The following is a 17,638-nucleotide window of genomic DNA, read 5'->3' as shown; positions in this document are numbered from 1 at the left end:
ATGTATACATAATTTGCTCTTCTAGTTATTTAACTGCACGAATAAAATTACCTTTCCTTTATATTTGTACAATTACAGTCTTAACTTTAGAAAAAAGTGTTGCTGTGTACTCTTAAATTAAAAATGAACAGACCCCAAAACAAAAATAATCATGGATTATTTAGTGACAAATATGCACGACTCAATAATTGAAAAGCTTTATTGTCATATGCAGAAGCCAGTTGGCAATGAGAGGATCTCTACCCTGATGCCACCAGTTGAAATGTAAATATATACATACTGTGTTCTATTAGGCACATACGGACAAAAATTCACATCCACCCTTCTTATATTCACGCACTTCCGCTCTCACTGTAGTTACGCATTCATACATATTGATGTAGACAAGTATAGGCTGTTTTAGATGTACATGCATATACTGTGACAGCATCTCCATATCTCAAATCTGCACATCATACAGCTCAATGTGATGTCAAACGTGCCTTCGTGCTGGTTATGACTTGATAGAGGAGGCTGCTTTTTTACATGCCAGTGTCAAAGCAAACCCTTGTTGTAGCATAGAAAGTAAGGAATCAAGATGCGGATGTTTGTACTGGAAAGGTACACATACCTGTCAGCGTGTATCTCCTCCGTGGTAGAGAGTCACGGCAGGTAAAGTTCTCATTCAGAACCAGAGAAGACTCCATTTATGCTGCTTTTTCATCTCCAAAACGTCCCAACCAGACCATAAATACTGATTCTGACTTTTTATCTCACTAAGAGAGTTTTATTCCACAACAGTTCAGTAAACCTGATGCTTTGTATTTGAGGTTTATCTCCAATAAAGTTGATGAAAAATAGATGTGTTGCTGTTGCACGAACATGGCCTGTCAATGTACAGTTTATTGCCGACTGGATCCTTGTTGTCACAATGAAAAACATTTGTGTTGAATGAAAAATGCAACATGAGACGGTAAAAATAAATGTTCTAGATCTACACTCTAAATCTGAAAGTACCTATTTTGCATGCATACAGATCCCACTGCTGTGTAAATCAGGTCAGATGCTAAATTATTAAATACCTCTACATTCTTGTTGTTGCAGATTTGTTCCGACAGGTGTCTGCTACCGGAGGTTTGACGGACCAGCGTCACCTCAGCCTGCTGCTGCACGAGGCCATCCAGATCCCCCGCCAGTTAGGTGAAGTGGCTGCTTTTGGGGGCAGCAACGTGGAGCCGAGCGTCCGCAGCTGCTTCCGTATGGTGAGAAGGACTGATCCACATTACGCTTAAAACACATTCACGCACATGAAAAGTACATATCTGTTTGATTTGAAGAGAAATACTTGGATTAACTTCTCCTTTCTAAAGTTTGTGCTTTCAGCCACGTCTGTTGAGGCACTGAAAAAGAAACGTAGCGTTGTGTGTCAAACCTACTGATCTCAGTGGTGAGGAAGGTCACCTTGAAAACCCACTTATTCATTCTATTACAGTTTAACAAAGGACTGGCCATGCAGTCGGTCAAATTATGTGTCATCAACAGCCATTTTGTTGCAGAGGAAGCTGAAGTTGAATGCAGCTTCTCAGGAAGTAGCGAACGCTGCCTTACCAAGACATTACATGACATTAATATTGCATGGTATTGCTTTTAATGTACAGAAGATGCAGTCGCTGGAAGGTAATGCATAATGTTACTAAACATACAAAGACAACAAGTTTGAATGGGCGAGTAGAATAATAAATGATCTGTTGGGCTATTGATATGATGAGGTGAGGTCACAGAGTTCAGAAGCTCACTGAGTGTCAGATAATGACGAGACATTTTCCCTGTAATGTTGCTTCTCAGTGTGTCGTACCTTGCAGGTTAGGCACATGTTACAGGAACTTTACCTTGTGACATTCGGTTTTGGACACCGAGTAATTAGGGAGCAGACTAGACCTTTTGTGGAAGGTTGGCAGATTCTCTCAGTGCTCTTGTTTTGAGGGCAGATCCTAATTATACCGACCCTGTTCTGTCTACGCTTGCAGCATCAGTTATGGGTGATAAAAATCACTTTCTCGAGCGTCATGTCAGGGCATTTAATTGTTGATTGAATATCAATGTAATGCAGTGTGTGTGTGTGGGGGGGGGGCAATTTTCTCTTTTATTACTCATTTATCACTCATTTTTGGTGCTAAAAGATTGGTAGATGCATCATTTTCTACCACTTCAAAATGGTAAAAGGGACTTGATGTCGCACCTCTCCACTTTTATGACACTCAAAGTGCTTACAATTTTGCCTGGTTCATACATGCCACTTACACCCTGATGGTGGAAGGAGGATGCCATGCAGTGTGCCAGCTAGCTCATCTGGAGCAATTAGATGTTCAGTATCTTGCTCGAGGACACTTTGACACTGTCTCCAGAGGAGCAGAACCAAATGGTTTTCAAGCATCAATACTGCACAAGGTGTCAGCTACCATCCAGCTGGAGACAAGTGGAGAGAAAGATGACCTGTGTTCCTCCACACAACTGCTGGGACCAACACTACGACTGGCAAATGACTATTAGAGGCAGTGCAAATGTCACAGCTGTCAGTTACCCGAGTTACGTCATTAACACAGCAGGTAGAGGAGGGCTGGAATTATTGGATGCCAGTTTGACTTTTTTCCCCCAGATATCTGGATTTTGCATGAAGCAACAGACTAAGTTCAGGCTTACTTCCTGTATAGATTTGTCCTTATTACACTTTTTCAAAGTTCAAACAGCCTCTTTGTTTTTGTGTAATCCTGCCAACACACCAAAAAATGTCACCAAAAACATGACCTCCATGGCGGAGGTAATAACTTCTAGCTAGCTCAGTGAAGAGGAGTTTAAGAGTCAGCAATTAGACTAAATTAAAAGTCATGTAAAACGGCCTGGTCATCACAATTTTTAAGTTTCTTCTGACCGCTGTGTGCGAATTAGTTTTCCCTCTCATCTCTAATGCAAATGGCTGGGCAGTGATCATTAACACCAAGGTCAAAAACCCACCACAGGCAGGTTATTTCCCTGCTCTGTTAATATTAAGTGAATTAAGCTTGACTTGGAGGAATCGAGGGGGATGTGAAATAAAAATTTTGAATTTAGGATCACTAAGGATAATCACCTCATGATCAATCAATGGTGAAATTAATTCAGCCAATTTCTGGGGGGGCACAAGGTCTTTAGACACTGATTAGCGCTGTGGAAATATTATGCCCCAGATCCATTTTCAAGGAGACCTAACACTGGTCACAGTTAGTAGTTAGAACATCTTCGTTTTTGGAGAAGTGTTGTTTAGATTATTTATTCCACCAACACATGCGTTTCTGTGGGTTTATGGAGAACAAATCAGAGGAATGATGGATAACTTCATCACTCTGCTTTTCCAACGATGATTTAAGTAGCCCATCTGCTCAGCAAGCTGCTTTACGACAGCGTCATGCTCCAGGTATTCAGGATGTGAGGATTTGTCCTACCACCCAGAGTGAAGATGGCTACCACCAAAGAGGAGCTCCTTCCTCCCAGGAGACTCTCCACCTACGTTCACCTCACAGTCTGCGTGATCACTGCACACACACACATTTATGTGTGCAGTGAAGGGAGCCCCGGGGAAATCAACCTCTTAATGCATCTCTGATGCAGACTTAATGAGAATTTAGCACATCACGGATTTTCAGTGCTCGGCGAGTCATTCTTTTATTAGGTTGTCTCTCTTTTTATTCAACTTTTGGAATTCTCTACAAGGTGTCTCAAGGACAAACAGACTGCATGTAGTCACAGAGACACTGCTGTGTCAGATGTATGTTTATTTGCATAAAGTTAAACAATACCCTGCACAATTCATTGCATCATCTTTCAGTTCATTGCATCATCTTTCACTCCCTCTTATTGTTTTTATTTGCTTTGATTTTTCCGTTTCAATTGTAGCTCACTGCAGGATCACCTTTGGAAAGGAAGCACACCTTCTCTTCTCATTACTGGATGTACCTGCCCTTCTCTCAGTCTATATTTGGGTTGTTTACTGTCTCCTGCACCCCACCACCCCCCTCCCCTTGTTGTTGCAGGCCTCAGGGAAACCTGCCATTGAGGTGTCTCACTTCCTGGAGTGGATGAGTCTGGAGCCACAGTCGATGGTGTGGCTGCCAGTCCTCCACCGAGTGGCTGCTGCAGAGTCCACCAAGCACCAGGCCAAATGCTACATCTGTAAACAATGTCCCATCAAGGGCTTCAGGTGGGCACACACACCCCAGCCAAACCCTAATTCTAAGCTCATCCCTAAAACCAAGTCTTTGTCGCACAAAGCATATCAAACCCTCAACTATAGCGTGTATAAGTGGATGGATACACATCTTATTTTCTTTTTTGTCTCCAACCTTTTCCACTCTACCTGTTTTGCTTCTTCTGCCTTTAATAATCCGTTTAACTCCACTCTGTCTAACTGCTGTGATTTCATTCGTAAATTTCCCGCTTGACCTGTGACATTACACGGATGGATCCACTTAACATGGCCGGCAGGGGGGAGGTGACCACAGTTGCAACCACTTCACCTGTTTTTCATTTTAGAAACCTACTGACAATTTTGGTATTGAAAAACGGCCATCAGGTGTTCCAAACTCAAGTAGGCTGCAGCCAGCAGGTCTACCGGTGACAGCCATTCAGTCCACTTGATGGTCCGGACCATCTGGTATTTGCCTGATTGACTGATTAATTTATTCATTCATTGGATTCAACCTATTAAGAATGAACTGAAATGAACCCCTTGTCTGTTAATTACAATCCAGCTACTGACTCCAAGTTAACAATTAATTAAATCCCTGCTGCAGCAGATGAATGAAAATAGCAAGCATGTGGTCACAAAAAAATTCACAAAGACCAACATCAAATATTTATTCTGCACATAGACACATATACACACTCCTCTCTGTTGCGAACATAAGCTCATACCCTGTGTTTTATTGATCTTGACAGGTATCGCAGTCTCAAGCAGTTCAATGTAGACATCTGTCAGACGTGTTTTCTGACTGGCCGTACTACCAAGGGAAAGAAGCTGCACTACCCCATCATGGAGTACTACACCCCAGTAAGATCAACATTATGTAGCGCTTTCACTGAATACAAATTCAGGGCTTCAGGGACTTATCAAACTCATATGCACTCAAGAAAAATACCACTATCTCCAGATCCCTTCTGCCAGATATAGATTAGGTGCTTCTCCGCTGATCTCTATCATATCTAAATGTTTGCTTACACTGTATTATCCAGATCTGGAGTACCACTCAGCACTAACATCATTTTTGGCTCACTTAACGTTACACATAAAGTGCCGTTTGGAGTGCACGTTGTGCACTAAACCTTAATAAAAATCAGTCTTAGGGGAATGTTGTCAGTCTCGCAAGTTCAGAGAAATCCAAAGAAGTCGCTGTAGCTGTATTGTACTGATATGGTGCCAAATTTAATCTGTAATCAATTCTCTGCTGTAAAATACAGCAAATGGCCCTCTGTACAATGATTTTTTTCTTTCACAGAACAATATTTTATATTAGCTAGCTACAGTTATTCACAATAGCTATGCAGGCAGGCACCAATAGATTTCCACTACATGATAAAGAGAGCCAGAGGAAGCGGATAGAAGATTTGAAACAATAATTGAAAGGGAAGCGAAGACATAGAGCGCCAGAATGAGAAAGCAGATGGAGGAATACGTTTGTAAAGTCAGAAATAAGCAAAAAAAAAAAAAAAAGCAGTTCCAAAGACAGACGGGACAAAATTCACATGAGGCCATTTTGTATAAAACATTACTGAGAATTCATAAGCAGAGTAATTTGTCTTCCACCACCTCCCCCTCTCTGTCCTCCAACCCCTCGGCTCCTAAATCAAACTCTAGACAACTTCGGGCGAGAAGATGAGGGACTTTGCCAAGACTCTGAAGAATAAGTTCAGGTCAAAGCAGTACTTCACCAAGCACCCACAGAGAGGTTACCTGCCTGTGCAGTCGGTGCTGGAAACCGAGAGCTCTGAGACGTGAGTCCCACACGTAAACACTTCCAAACACAGACTGCGCAGTGACTTTCTCTCACTTATATCCATGCAAATACCTGCTGTTGGAGGGTGTTGGGGGGCCCTGACAGTTTTTGGTACTCTGACTTGCTGAGATGGGTTAAATTTACAGCTCCCTCCTCAGAATTAACATAATGTTATTCCTATGATCTCAGTCTGGGTCAGACTCTCAGCCATAGGGGGAAAAACAAGAGTGATGAGACTAAAATCCATGAGATCATCAAGAAACGTAGCTTTGAGCAATGGCAGTACCCAGAAAAAGATTTAACATGTTTTTAGCATCATTACAGGAGTTTGGGGCACTCACGTAATGTTTGTTTGACCTCGTTTGAACTTGAGATTTTCCTTCCATTTCAAAAGAGCTGAGACATGGAGAAATACTTAGATTCTTTACTCAAGTGGAACCATAGCAAATGTACCATTGCAGGTGATTTATTCCAAAAGTACAGACGTGTCAAAATGTGCTTATTATGTAAAATATCCTTTTTTTTTGTAGAGAAATACTGTTTTATTTTCATATTATTATCACTGATGTCATTATGTAAAAGCAGCATTTAGATATGAAAATTATGCTGATATATATTTTGGGATAACAAGAATTGGCATGTTGAACAAAATTAAAAGACAGAGTGAATTTCTCAGACTTTTGTCAAGTCTTCTTTCTCTTTTGAAAACATTTAAAACTTAGATATCTGTGAAAAGCCTATCCTAGGGTGTGTGTCCTGCGATGAGGTAGAACTTTTAAGAAGTGGAGGTTTAATCAATGAAAGTCGCATATGAGAATATAAAAAATAAGCTGGCTGATAGCCCACGCAGATACTGACAGATTCGGTGTGTGTTATGTTTTTGTTTATCTTTATTCCTCCCTTTGTGAGGGGGTGACAAAAAAATAATCATAAAAAAATAACTATTTTTACGTCTTACCGCATCAACATGTAAACATCAGCTTCTGCTCTCAGTGAATCCTATCTTATCAACTGATAAAGCAGTGCATCCCTACTCACAGTGATGCATTAGAATTGTACGTCTGCTGAGGTACGATCTTCCTCATTGAACTGAATCTTGTTTGTTAGCTGAGAAAGAAAGTTTGAAATAAAGTCTTTGTTCTGGATTATTTCCAATAAGTGCAGAGTGAGTTATCTAAGCTTCTTTGCAAGATACAGTGTAAAAACACCCATATGGGGTATCAACACTGGCTACTCTTGTTCTCAGGCCTTGCTCCTCACCTAAGCTGCCCCATGCAGACACGCACAGCAGGATTGAACACTATGCTAGCAGGTACGTGGCTCTCTGACCTGTGCTATACATCAAAGAACGACAACAAACCCTCTCACTCTTTCACTCTCTTGATATTGACTCCACCCGCCCCGCCGCCGCCACCCCCCCCCCCCCCCCGTCGTCATCTCTGCTGCCTTTTCTGCTCCTTCACGTTTAGTCTTTGCCTCACACTGATTGAAGTATTGATTCAGCTGTGTTGCACACTGTGCGCCATCCGGGGTAGATTCTGGGCTGCCCAACAGTTTCCTCTACTCTTGCTCTCCACGCAAACACATGCTGGCAAGCATAAGCAGAACAGTTTGTGGTGTGTATGTGTGTGTCAGTGTATGTGTGTGTGTAGGTCAGCAGGGTTCAGCGTGCCTAGCGGCTTGTCACTTTCTGGGGCAGTGAGCCCAGTGGTCACCTGGGAGCTGTCGTTGTGGATTAGTATCTGTCTGACAGATTATAAACAGGGCACAGCACTGGACTCCCACGGTCCTGGCAGCCCTGCCTACAGTACTGCAGAGCTGGACACACACATCCATTTACACAGTGTGTGTATGCATGGCTGTGTGAGTGTGCCATTGTGTATTACTTCCCTGAGGATATTGCACACAACTGCTTTACACCCTGCCAAAACAGAGGGAACACACACCAACAAGAGAGCAGGCACAATTGTCCTCTTTATCTCCCCCTTTTCCCTCCTTTTTTTCTTCTCTTTGCCTTTTCCTGCTTATCTTTGATCCCTCGCTTCTATTGTTTCCCACCCACATGTTTATTTCTCCCTCTTTATCTATCCTCTGCTCTCTTTTTTTCTTTCCCAATTCAAGAATATTGCCTTTGTCATATTCTCTAATGTTTTCTCCTTTGTTAGCAATTACAGTAAAATTAACTTCAAAGAATTCTGTAGTCGAGTCGGTCACTTAGAGAATCTAAAACCAGGATAAAACAACCTTCCTCCTACCAAAAAAAAAAAAAAAAGACCTGGAAAAGTGGTCACACTGAGACAGTGAAATGGAGTAAACATGAGGTGTGTGTGTGTGTGTGTGTGTGTGTGTGTGTGTGTGTGTGTGTGTGTGTGTGTGTGTGTTGCCTTCATCAAAGAGGAGAAAACCTCTCACAGCTGAATATTGTTTTTCATAAATGTCATCTACATCTTGACAGTATCTTTGCAACTCTGCCCAGCATCTCATCTCATTGCATCATTTTGACATAAGCTTGAGTCGTTAGGGGTCTTGCTGAAAGATATACTTGTATTCCTCAGGTTTTTAAACATTTTTTTCCTATATTTACAGCAATTTATTTAACATCTACCAGTAGTGTCATCAATTAATACATGAGTTGAACCACAGTGCGTCAGTAGCTGAGAGCAGCCATGACGATTCATTTTCAAGTGTTATTTTCTTGAGATGCTGAGTTTGCCTTGGTGACTTTGTTTTGGTACCTTGAGAAAATAAAAAAAAGGTTATTTTCACAAAATAAATTAACCTGTTATCATAAGAACACAAGCGAAGTTAAAGCGAGATGACTCAATAATTAAAGTAATTTCAGGAAACCTGCATTGCATACATATACATTGTTATATTCTTGTTAAAAGGCTACTAACAAAATATTTGTTTAAGCCATGAATATACTTACTTATATTTGCTATTTTTAAAAACTTGTGTTGGATCCAAAAATCCAGCAGTTGCGCACCCAGTGTCGCTCATTGAGTGTCCACATCCTTGTGCGCTGACTTCATTTTCATGGTATTTTCTTAAATATCTGTTGTTGCCAGGTTACGGAAGCCTACACAAGTTCTTCCCCAGTTCCTCCCTGAGAACGTGCAGTCTCTGTCTTTAGAAAGATACAACTCTGACAAAAGATGCTCACCTGACCCTCCAACAGACGTGACAACATCCCCCCATGACAGATGATGAATAATTCATGTCATTCAGGATCAGTTTCTCTTCCGCCATTGTTGATTTTGTTGCAAGTCCCGCCTCTTCCTTTGTTTTTTAGATTTAGATTGGTCCGTGTGAGCAAAGTGACATGAATAAACTCAGCGGCTGAACTACTTCAAGCACTACAACTTCAAACGCTGATGATGTTCAAACATCATTCATTTATAAAGGGAATACATGCCGTCAGCACGAAGAAACAGGCCCTTGTGCATTTTTTAAACACTTTAGTCAAAATTGGAGCTCTATGGAACTTAAATGAATTGCTGTTGATTCAACTTTTTGGTTACTTTTCGTTTGTAGTGTTTGTTGCGTTGGGTGTCATGATTTTGTGTGTCGCAGTGAGTTGCTGGTCTGACATGCCAGGAATGATTTAAAGCGGATGAATATGAATTACTGCAATTTCAGCAGTTAGACATCCAGATGCAAGGAAAATAGTGCTGCGTGAGCACACTTGCTTATTTTGATCTGAGCACCGTTATAATCGGAGTAGACAGTATTTATTAGTGATACTGAGTATTCAGTCTGGCAACACGCATTTCCTGTACCGCTACCTATCAGTTAGCATGTGATATAAATTTAGATTTCTAGTCATGACTCAGTGAAAGGTTGAGCCCAAATCAGAGTGCTGGATGCTGTCAGTTGTCTATTGACACATTAGACAGTTCTTAGTGTTAATCCATGGCAGTAACGTCATCTCATGCAAGATAAGTCATTTGATGTCTGGGGTTTAGGTTAGTGAGATTTTTAGGTATTACAAACACAGCCAGGCCTCTGTGTGTGTGTGTGTGTGTGTGTGTGTGTGTGTGTGTGTGTGTGTGTGTCTCCCTCTCTGTCTGTGTTTCCTGTTTCCCTCTCTCTCTCTCTTTCTCTGTCAGTACACAAGAAAGTAAGAAAGAAGTTTAATTTCTTTCACCATCTGTACTTGATCATCATCGTATAGTGGAAGGATGTAAGGAAGATAATAAAAACCTCTTGGAACTCTCTCTGTAAGGATTTCTCATCGCTTTCCCCGCTCACTCGCCTGTTTTCATTTCCTTTCATATCCACTTGCTTTTCATACAAGATTCTAAACCCGCATGTATTCACAAGACACCCACTCTCAACATTTCCCTTTACTTTTCTTCCTTTTTTTTCTCGTTTGTTGCCGACTGAGAGGCTGTTTTCTGGCGAATCGCGCTACAGAATGAAATGGGGTAGTGGGGGGTACAGAGGCTTGACCCCTGTTACAGGCCCTTCACCGTTAAGGTCTCATCTGAAAGAAATAGGATGTACATCTCACACACACCCCTCCTCCCAACATCTCCTTAGCTGATGACATTCTGCGAAAGATGATGCGGAGCACGCGCTCGCCTGTGTGCGTGCGTGCATGTGTGTGTGTGTGTGTGTACCGGGAACACTGCAGTGTAGATTTAAGATTTCTTTCATGTGCTTCATGAGTGTGTACGTACGACTGTTTTCAGGGAGCAATGAGGCTCCTAGCACTTTTCATGAGTGGGCGAGTTCTCTGCGCTTACCACCGCACTTGAAGGAGAAAATCTACCTTTGATCATACGACTATTAAATATATTTACATGTGATTTTGTGTGAGCTGCATTGGTTTGTGATGAATTACCTGACAACTGCTGATTGCCTCCTACGTTTCCTTTTAGCGTGAGCCAGAGAATGATTCAGGTCAAGTTTATTTATAGAGCACGAATAAAAGCAACAGTTGACCAAAGTGCTTTACAAGGAGATTCATAAAAAACAGGGATGATCACATAAAAACACAATCAATGAGGATGCAGCTGTAAATAAAAGACAATATAAGTAAGTAGAAAGCACTCAGAGAGATAGAGAGAGAGAGAGAGAGAGTACCACCGCCCAAGGAGAAAATACCACTCATGCTGAAACATTAAGGACATATTACCTATTTTTCCACCTAAATCTGTCCATTCATTTTTTTCCTATGTGAACATCATATGTAAACCCACAAAATCCGCAATTTGTATAAAGATCTTCAGCAAAATGTTTAATAATTTTAAGAGCTGCAATTTTTCACGTCTTCTAGTTTCCAAGAAATTGATGAAATCTGCAAAACTTCAAATCACAAAATGTAAAAAGAAAAAAAGGGATTAAAAAAAATCTTGGATGATTCCCTTTATTCAGATTCACCGAAAAAAAGAAAGGAATCTCAACCCATCCTCCCACCACATGCCAATATCAATAGCTTTTGAATAATATGGCAATCAGACAAAAAAAAATATGTGCATGACTTCCTTTCCGGAGGTTACAAGGTAACAAAAACTACATTTATGAAAGCAAAAACTAGATAGTTGTACAGTGAGATGATAAAGTTTAAAAGCCAGATAAAGGGGATGGGTCTTAAGACTGGTTTTAAAGGTCTCAGTGGAGAGGACGGATCTAATTACCAGTGAGTGGAGAGGCATGGCTAGCCAGTTCTCAATCTGGATCCCAGTATATCAAAAGATAGTCAGTGTGTTATTGTAACCTCCAAGAAATGCAAACTGAAATTACCAAGGTACAAACATGCATAAAGAAAAGTAGCCGTTCTGGCGAGGAGTTTAAGAGGGTATTGAATAATTCAAAGATGGAAGTCCTTTAAGGACTTTACTGCTTTGGTTTATTCGAGCTTTTACATTAGTGAAACATACGCAGCACTGGATGTGCACTTAGAGAACGCAGACTAACCATTGAAGAGTGGTGTCATGGAGTAAAATGTGAGTATTTTTGCTCGAACACTCGCATTGTGTGGAAGATGTGAAATATGGCGAATTAATATGCCGTAATCGCCTGATCCTGTTGTGATTTTTCTACATTTTGCCTTCAAACAGTTTTTAGCCACCGCAGGATCTGTTTTTGATCCACATAGTGTTATTGTGAAGCAGCTTCCTTGGCTCGGTACTGAGGGTACAGCTGTCCACCAGCAGGAGAGAAGCTCTGTCCGTGGTCCTGAAAAGCAACGCAGCAGTTCTTCTTCCTCCTTTTGCTCCCACGCAGTCACTGTCCATGGTGCTGGAGAGCTGCATGCTCCTGAAAGGCTTCTTCATCACCTGCATGCTGGTTAGAGGCTGTACAGTATTTTATAAGAATTTTATCCTCCCTCCTTGCAGACACCTTTATAGCTCCTGCTCCATTGTGGCAGATGGATTCTATATATTTTTTGCATTCTGACACGCTGCAGCTCTCGTCAGTTAGATTTTTATGAACAGCTTAAGTTGGAGTCCATAATATTCACCCACAGCTCTTAAAACTTGTGCTGATTGAGTGCCGGTCACTGATATCTCCTGAAAATTTTATTTGTTCTTGAGAGTCTGTGTGAGATACACAAGGTGTTCTTGAAGCCCAGGATTGTTCGCACCTGTGCTCTTACAATGAGGAATCCCATGATCCTCATCGGTGCCAGATACAAAGCATGAAAACACTCATCTCCATAAAAGAGCATGAGAGTGATATGTTCACGGGGATTGGTGTCATGGTGTTGGTGATACAAACAGACTCCCAACATGCTTCCACAGAAGCTACAGAAAAGGGAAAGCTAATGAAATGAAAGGATTTTAGCTCCCAACTGGCAGAAAACAATGCATTAATCAACCTGTACACCGCAGTGGTGGAAACACGTGAGCTGGACTATTTGGACCGTTAGTACAAGATAATAGCACAAGTCATCTGACTGTGGAAAATACCATGAAGCTCAGAAAAATAATGAAAGTAACTGATTACAAATGTGGAGCATGGCGAAAATATATAAAATGCATATTAGATATGGCTTATAATACATGTATGTCGCACATTTGATCTCATTTCAATTTTATATTATATGTTATTTGACAGAAACATGTGAGTATTCAAATGTATTTAAATGTGCTATTAAGTGTTGGTGGAGATTCTGTTCTTAAAGAGTACTTTTAAGAAGGAATGTCTGAAGAAATGTTAATTATTATTATTATTTGCTGTTCTCTCTTTATTGGAGGCCATCTATTCTGTGTGATACTGTCAGATTTGATGAGACTCACTCTGTCCCATATATTTCTCATCTATGTCTTTCAAGTATGGTAAAATATGTGTGCTTTTGTGCTCCATGTTCATTCTTTGTGTTTGTGTGTCCTTGTGTCTGTGTGTATGTAGACTGGCAGAGATGGAGAGCCAGAATTGTTCATTCTTCACGGATAGCCTGTCTCCTGATGAAAGTCTGTGAGTATGCTCCCACCCCCTCATTACAACCACAGCCTTTCAAGGGGATTTTATATATATATGTGTGTGTGTGTGTGTGTTTGTGTGTGTGTGTGTGTGTGTGTGTGTGTGTGTGTGTGTGTGTGTGTGTGTGCGTGTGCGCGTGTACCATTTCATCTTGTTATATTGATTGCCTCAACATTTTTGTGTGCTCATGTACATGTTTTCCTGACTGCTTGGGTAAGGTAAATAATCAGCAACACACTGAAAAAGACCCACAGCCAGCCAGCAGCGGGCTCACAGTCATCCCTTCATCATGCACATACCTTCTGTGAAGAGTGTCCATGGCTGCGTACCCTCTTTCTTTGTGTGTGTGTGTGTGTGTGTGTGTGTGTGTGTGTGTGTGTGTGTGTGTGTGTGTGTGTGTGAGTAAAGGCTTGGTGATAGTGTAGTGATGAGGTTAAACCAGTGAGAGGAAGAGGGATGTTTGATGTGAATGAAGGAGCCAATAAGGTGTGTGTTCATCCTGAGAGAGTGCTGTGTGGAGTGAGTTGTTCAGGTTATTTGAGATCATGCGTTTGTGTGTTTCCATGTCTTATTTTGTTGACAACTGTGTGGGCTGTCAACCATTTCCTCCTTTGCTCAGAGATGGTTTTTCCCTTTTTTCATATCACATTAAAGTCAAGGTTGCATGCCCAGTGGCTCTGTGTAAATTGTTGTCTGGTCGAAGGCTCCAGGTGTGCATTTGTGTGTATATTTGGTAAAGTGCACTTATTATGGTTTCTCAAATGTCTTTTGTGTGCATGCGCGTGTGTGTGTGCGCGCGCGCGTGTGTGTGTGTGTATGTGTGTGTGTGCATATGTATGTGTGTGTGTGTGTGTGTGTGTTGCTTTGCTGGAGTTATAAAAAATGTGCTTCAGTGCATGTATAATATCTGCATCTTTGCTCCTGTGTGATTCTGAGCCTGAGAAGGTGTTTGTATGTGTGAATGTCAACGCTGAACTTGAACCCGTGTCTGTTCAAGCACTTTTATGCTTTTGCCGCTCTTATTCTGCAGCCTGCCCGTCTGCCTCCGTCTCTCCTGCCGCATAGCTCGATACATGCTGCTGTCTTATATGTGCCTGCAGCTAGAATCATGCTGCTGTGTGTCCTGCTGCCTGCCTATACAATGTTCCCAGTTCACATTCGCCAGTTATTACTAAATGTAGGCATGAGGTGGGAGACACTGGTATGCTTTTAGATACTGTGATGTGAAATTTGGCATTTCGGTGCAAATTTAAGCAGTTTGCTTTGATGCCCAACAGTATTATTACACCGTGGCTTTCCTTGCAAATGCACATTCATCGTGGTGCATTAAGTTTAAAATGCGATTAGTTTGGGGAAAAACTGTATTTACCATAGGATCCACTTGTCTTTTATAATAAATGCATGTGGACTTACTGGTTACTTACTGGTTTCATCAGGAAAGACCCCCCTGGCGCAATAGTTTCAGCCTTGTGGTGGGCACCCCTGCAGTATGTGAGAGTCACTGTACACCTGTACTTGAAAATAATGAAAGGTGTGAAATAAAATACAATGATTGAAACACTTCCTAAACTGAGACAACAATGATATGTTGTTGTCATCTTACATGTTCACAGGATCAGTGATGAGGGAATGTATTTTCTCCAGGATTTTTTTTTTTATTATTATCATTAAATGAATCTAAAACACTGACAGTGAAATTAATCATTCTATCTTTAGGGGTCTTGGAAGGGGGTTGCAAACTTGATCATTGTGGAGGGTCTCAATTCCAAGAGGCTGGGAACCAGCTGGTCTGGAACATTTGATATTTGGACTGTGAACCGGGCTTATTGCATATCCCATCGTTTCTTGTTTCACACATTTCTAGTTTGTTAAATGTGTTTGTGCCCTGCTTGGTTCTGCCTGGTCTTGCTTTGGCTTGTCTGCCCCCCCCCCCCCATGCTATCCTTGGCTCTGCTTTGTGCTGCTGATGGCTCTGTGCTGGTGGCTCAGTGTGCTGTCTCCTGTGTGGGGGACTCAGGGATGAAGATCAGTACCTCCTGCGTCACTCCAGCCCAGCCCTGGACCATGACTCGCCCTGTGGACAGCACATGCTACTGGCCCACCTGGAGCATCAGGACAAGGAGCAGCTCCAACGCACCCTGGCCCGCCTGGAGAATGAAAATAGGTCTGTGGCAAAGGAGGGAAAATGTGTGATTAGTTCATTGACCTGACACTCCAGCATTGTGTTTTATTATTGATATAGGTTATGTGTTGGAGTCATTTCTCCAGCTCCACAGCATCTACAAATCAGAACTCTTCAGTTCCACCAGAGTAAATATGTAGTTTACATTCTGAATCCTGTTGAATAGACATTAGAAAAAACTATTTTGTGGACATACGTGACAGTCGTGGGATATAAAATTAAGTTGGTCCTGCATGAAGGATAAAAACAGAGCAGAAATGATTGCTACCCTGCTGTGACGTGAATGTTAAATAGCTCTGATGCATATATGTCAATGCTTGATTTGGATTTATTGTTTCCTAGTAGCTTAGAGGCTCTGACCGTTTCCATAAATGAAACAAATTTATTTTCCCTATCCACAGAGTTAGTTACTGTACCACAGACCCCCTCCATGTAAATGATTCATATGAATAATTTTGTCCTGTCCTCTGTTGGGTTGTGACCTTTCCAGACACACAGCGACATTGAGCTACACACACTTGTTCCCTTTGGGTGTCTGAAACCTTGACTCAGTGTAGTTTTTCTACAAACTATAGTGCAGCTGATTTTTATACCCTCCCCTGTGGCTCTTAAGCAGCTCATACCTGAATAATAAATGAGTGGTGAATAGCTTTCATCATTGAACTGGATATTTGGATGCAATGACACTCTAGTTGGTGCAGTTTTTGTTTGTCCCAAACAGAGAGATGCTACTCATTTGGACAAATATATAATGAACCAGGAGCCCAAATAAATTAAAGTGTCTTTAGTAATGCCTCACAGCTCACAGTCAGTTAATATCTCTAGTGTCACAACACATAAAGAGATAGCAAATGCTGATTTATTGCAACTTATTGGAATAAAAGCAATTGCTCCCTTTATTGTGAACGATACGTTGGCACTTTCCTGCATTGTTTTGATGGTATTGTAGTGAAGTTATTCTAATTATGAAGTTGACATTTCATATTATTATGATTATATTTACAGTAAGCACAATTTATGTCAGTTGTGTGTGTGTGTAAGAGAGAGACAGAGACAGAGAGAGACAGCTTGATAAACATCCCCAACTTTGTGTTCTGTGTGCTGTGACTAAAACCTAGAAGTGACTGTTTCCTCTCTATCTGTCCTCCATCGCGGGTCCTCCAGGGTGCTGCAGGGGGAGTACAGGCGGCTCAAGTGGAAGCATGAGGAGGCGGCATCGGTTCCTATGCTGACAGAGGCAGGAGAGGGAGGTCCAGGTTCTCCCATAGCGGGTGGGCAGCAAGATGAGGAGCTCCTGGCCGAGGCCCGTGTCCTCCGGCAGCATAAGACGCGCCTGGAGACCCGTATGCAGATCTTGGAGGACCACAACAAACAACTGGAGTCCCAGCTGCACAGGCTCAGAGAACTTCTTTTACAGGTACCTATGATGGAGTCACAGTAGTAGTGATGATTAAGAGAAATCAATACATTTCCTGAAGAGCCAAAGTACTTGTATATCACTCCCTGTTTTCTAGTCTATTGTTCTATTGAACATTATCCAGCAGATCATTTAAAATTAGATCTACCTTGACCAGCTATAACCATAATATGAAGTTACCCATTTATAACTCAGTGAAAATACTCACGTACAACAGACTCCACGGCAGCCTTTGAACAAAGCCTTGGCCTGAAGCATCATGTTAGCTGGTTGTCCGACCGCCTCATTAACACAATATCTCCAGAAGGCCTTGAGGGAAGTTCTTCAAATTCTGCAAAAGTTGAGACTCAAAAATGGACTGAAGCAATTTCCAGTCAGAGGTCAAACTGACCTCACATATTCCTGATATCTGTCATATTATCATTAATTCAGTATCACAGGTACACCTTGATGTCATTTTCTTCAAAATTGGAACAAACCTGTGACAGGGACGCTCCACAGAGGCAGGCATAAGGCAGTTAAAAATGACTGACAGTATCATTAAAAAGTCTATATTTCATCTTCATACACCCAAAAATCTGCTAAGTATTTGCCCAAAACATG

General features: G+C 41.5%; 1 protein-coding gene across 1 annotated transcript in view; it reads left to right on the top strand.

Moving 5' to 3' along the window:
• drp2 (dystrophin related protein 2) overlaps positions 1-17,638 on the top strand; it is a 149,985-nt gene that overhangs the window by 125,492 nt on the left and 6,855 nt on the right. The window contains exons 15-22 of the mRNA XM_086221924.1: positions 1,084-1,241; positions 4,047-4,213; positions 4,951-5,062; positions 5,867-6,003; positions 7,252-7,317; positions 13,365-13,430; positions 15,454-15,600; positions 16,783-17,035. Of these exons, the coding sequence (XP_086078050.1) occupies positions 1,084-1,241; positions 4,047-4,213; positions 4,951-5,062; positions 5,867-6,003; positions 7,252-7,317; positions 13,365-13,430; positions 15,454-15,600; positions 16,783-17,035 (1,106 nt within the window). The remainder of the gene's footprint in view (positions 1-1,083; positions 1,242-4,046; positions 4,214-4,950; positions 5,063-5,866; positions 6,004-7,251; positions 7,318-13,364; positions 13,431-15,453; positions 15,601-16,782; positions 17,036-17,638) is intronic.

Source organism: Aulostomus chinensis, chromosome 13, assembly GCF_037954235.1.
Source record: "Aulostomus chinensis isolate RoL2024-O1b breed Wild chromosome 13, RoL_Achi_v1.0, whole genome shotgun sequence".
NCBI classification, from domain to species: Eukaryota; Metazoa; Chordata; class Actinopteri; order Syngnathiformes; family Aulostomidae; genus Aulostomus; species Aulostomus chinensis.
This window is presented reverse-complemented; position numbering and strand designations above follow the sequence as displayed.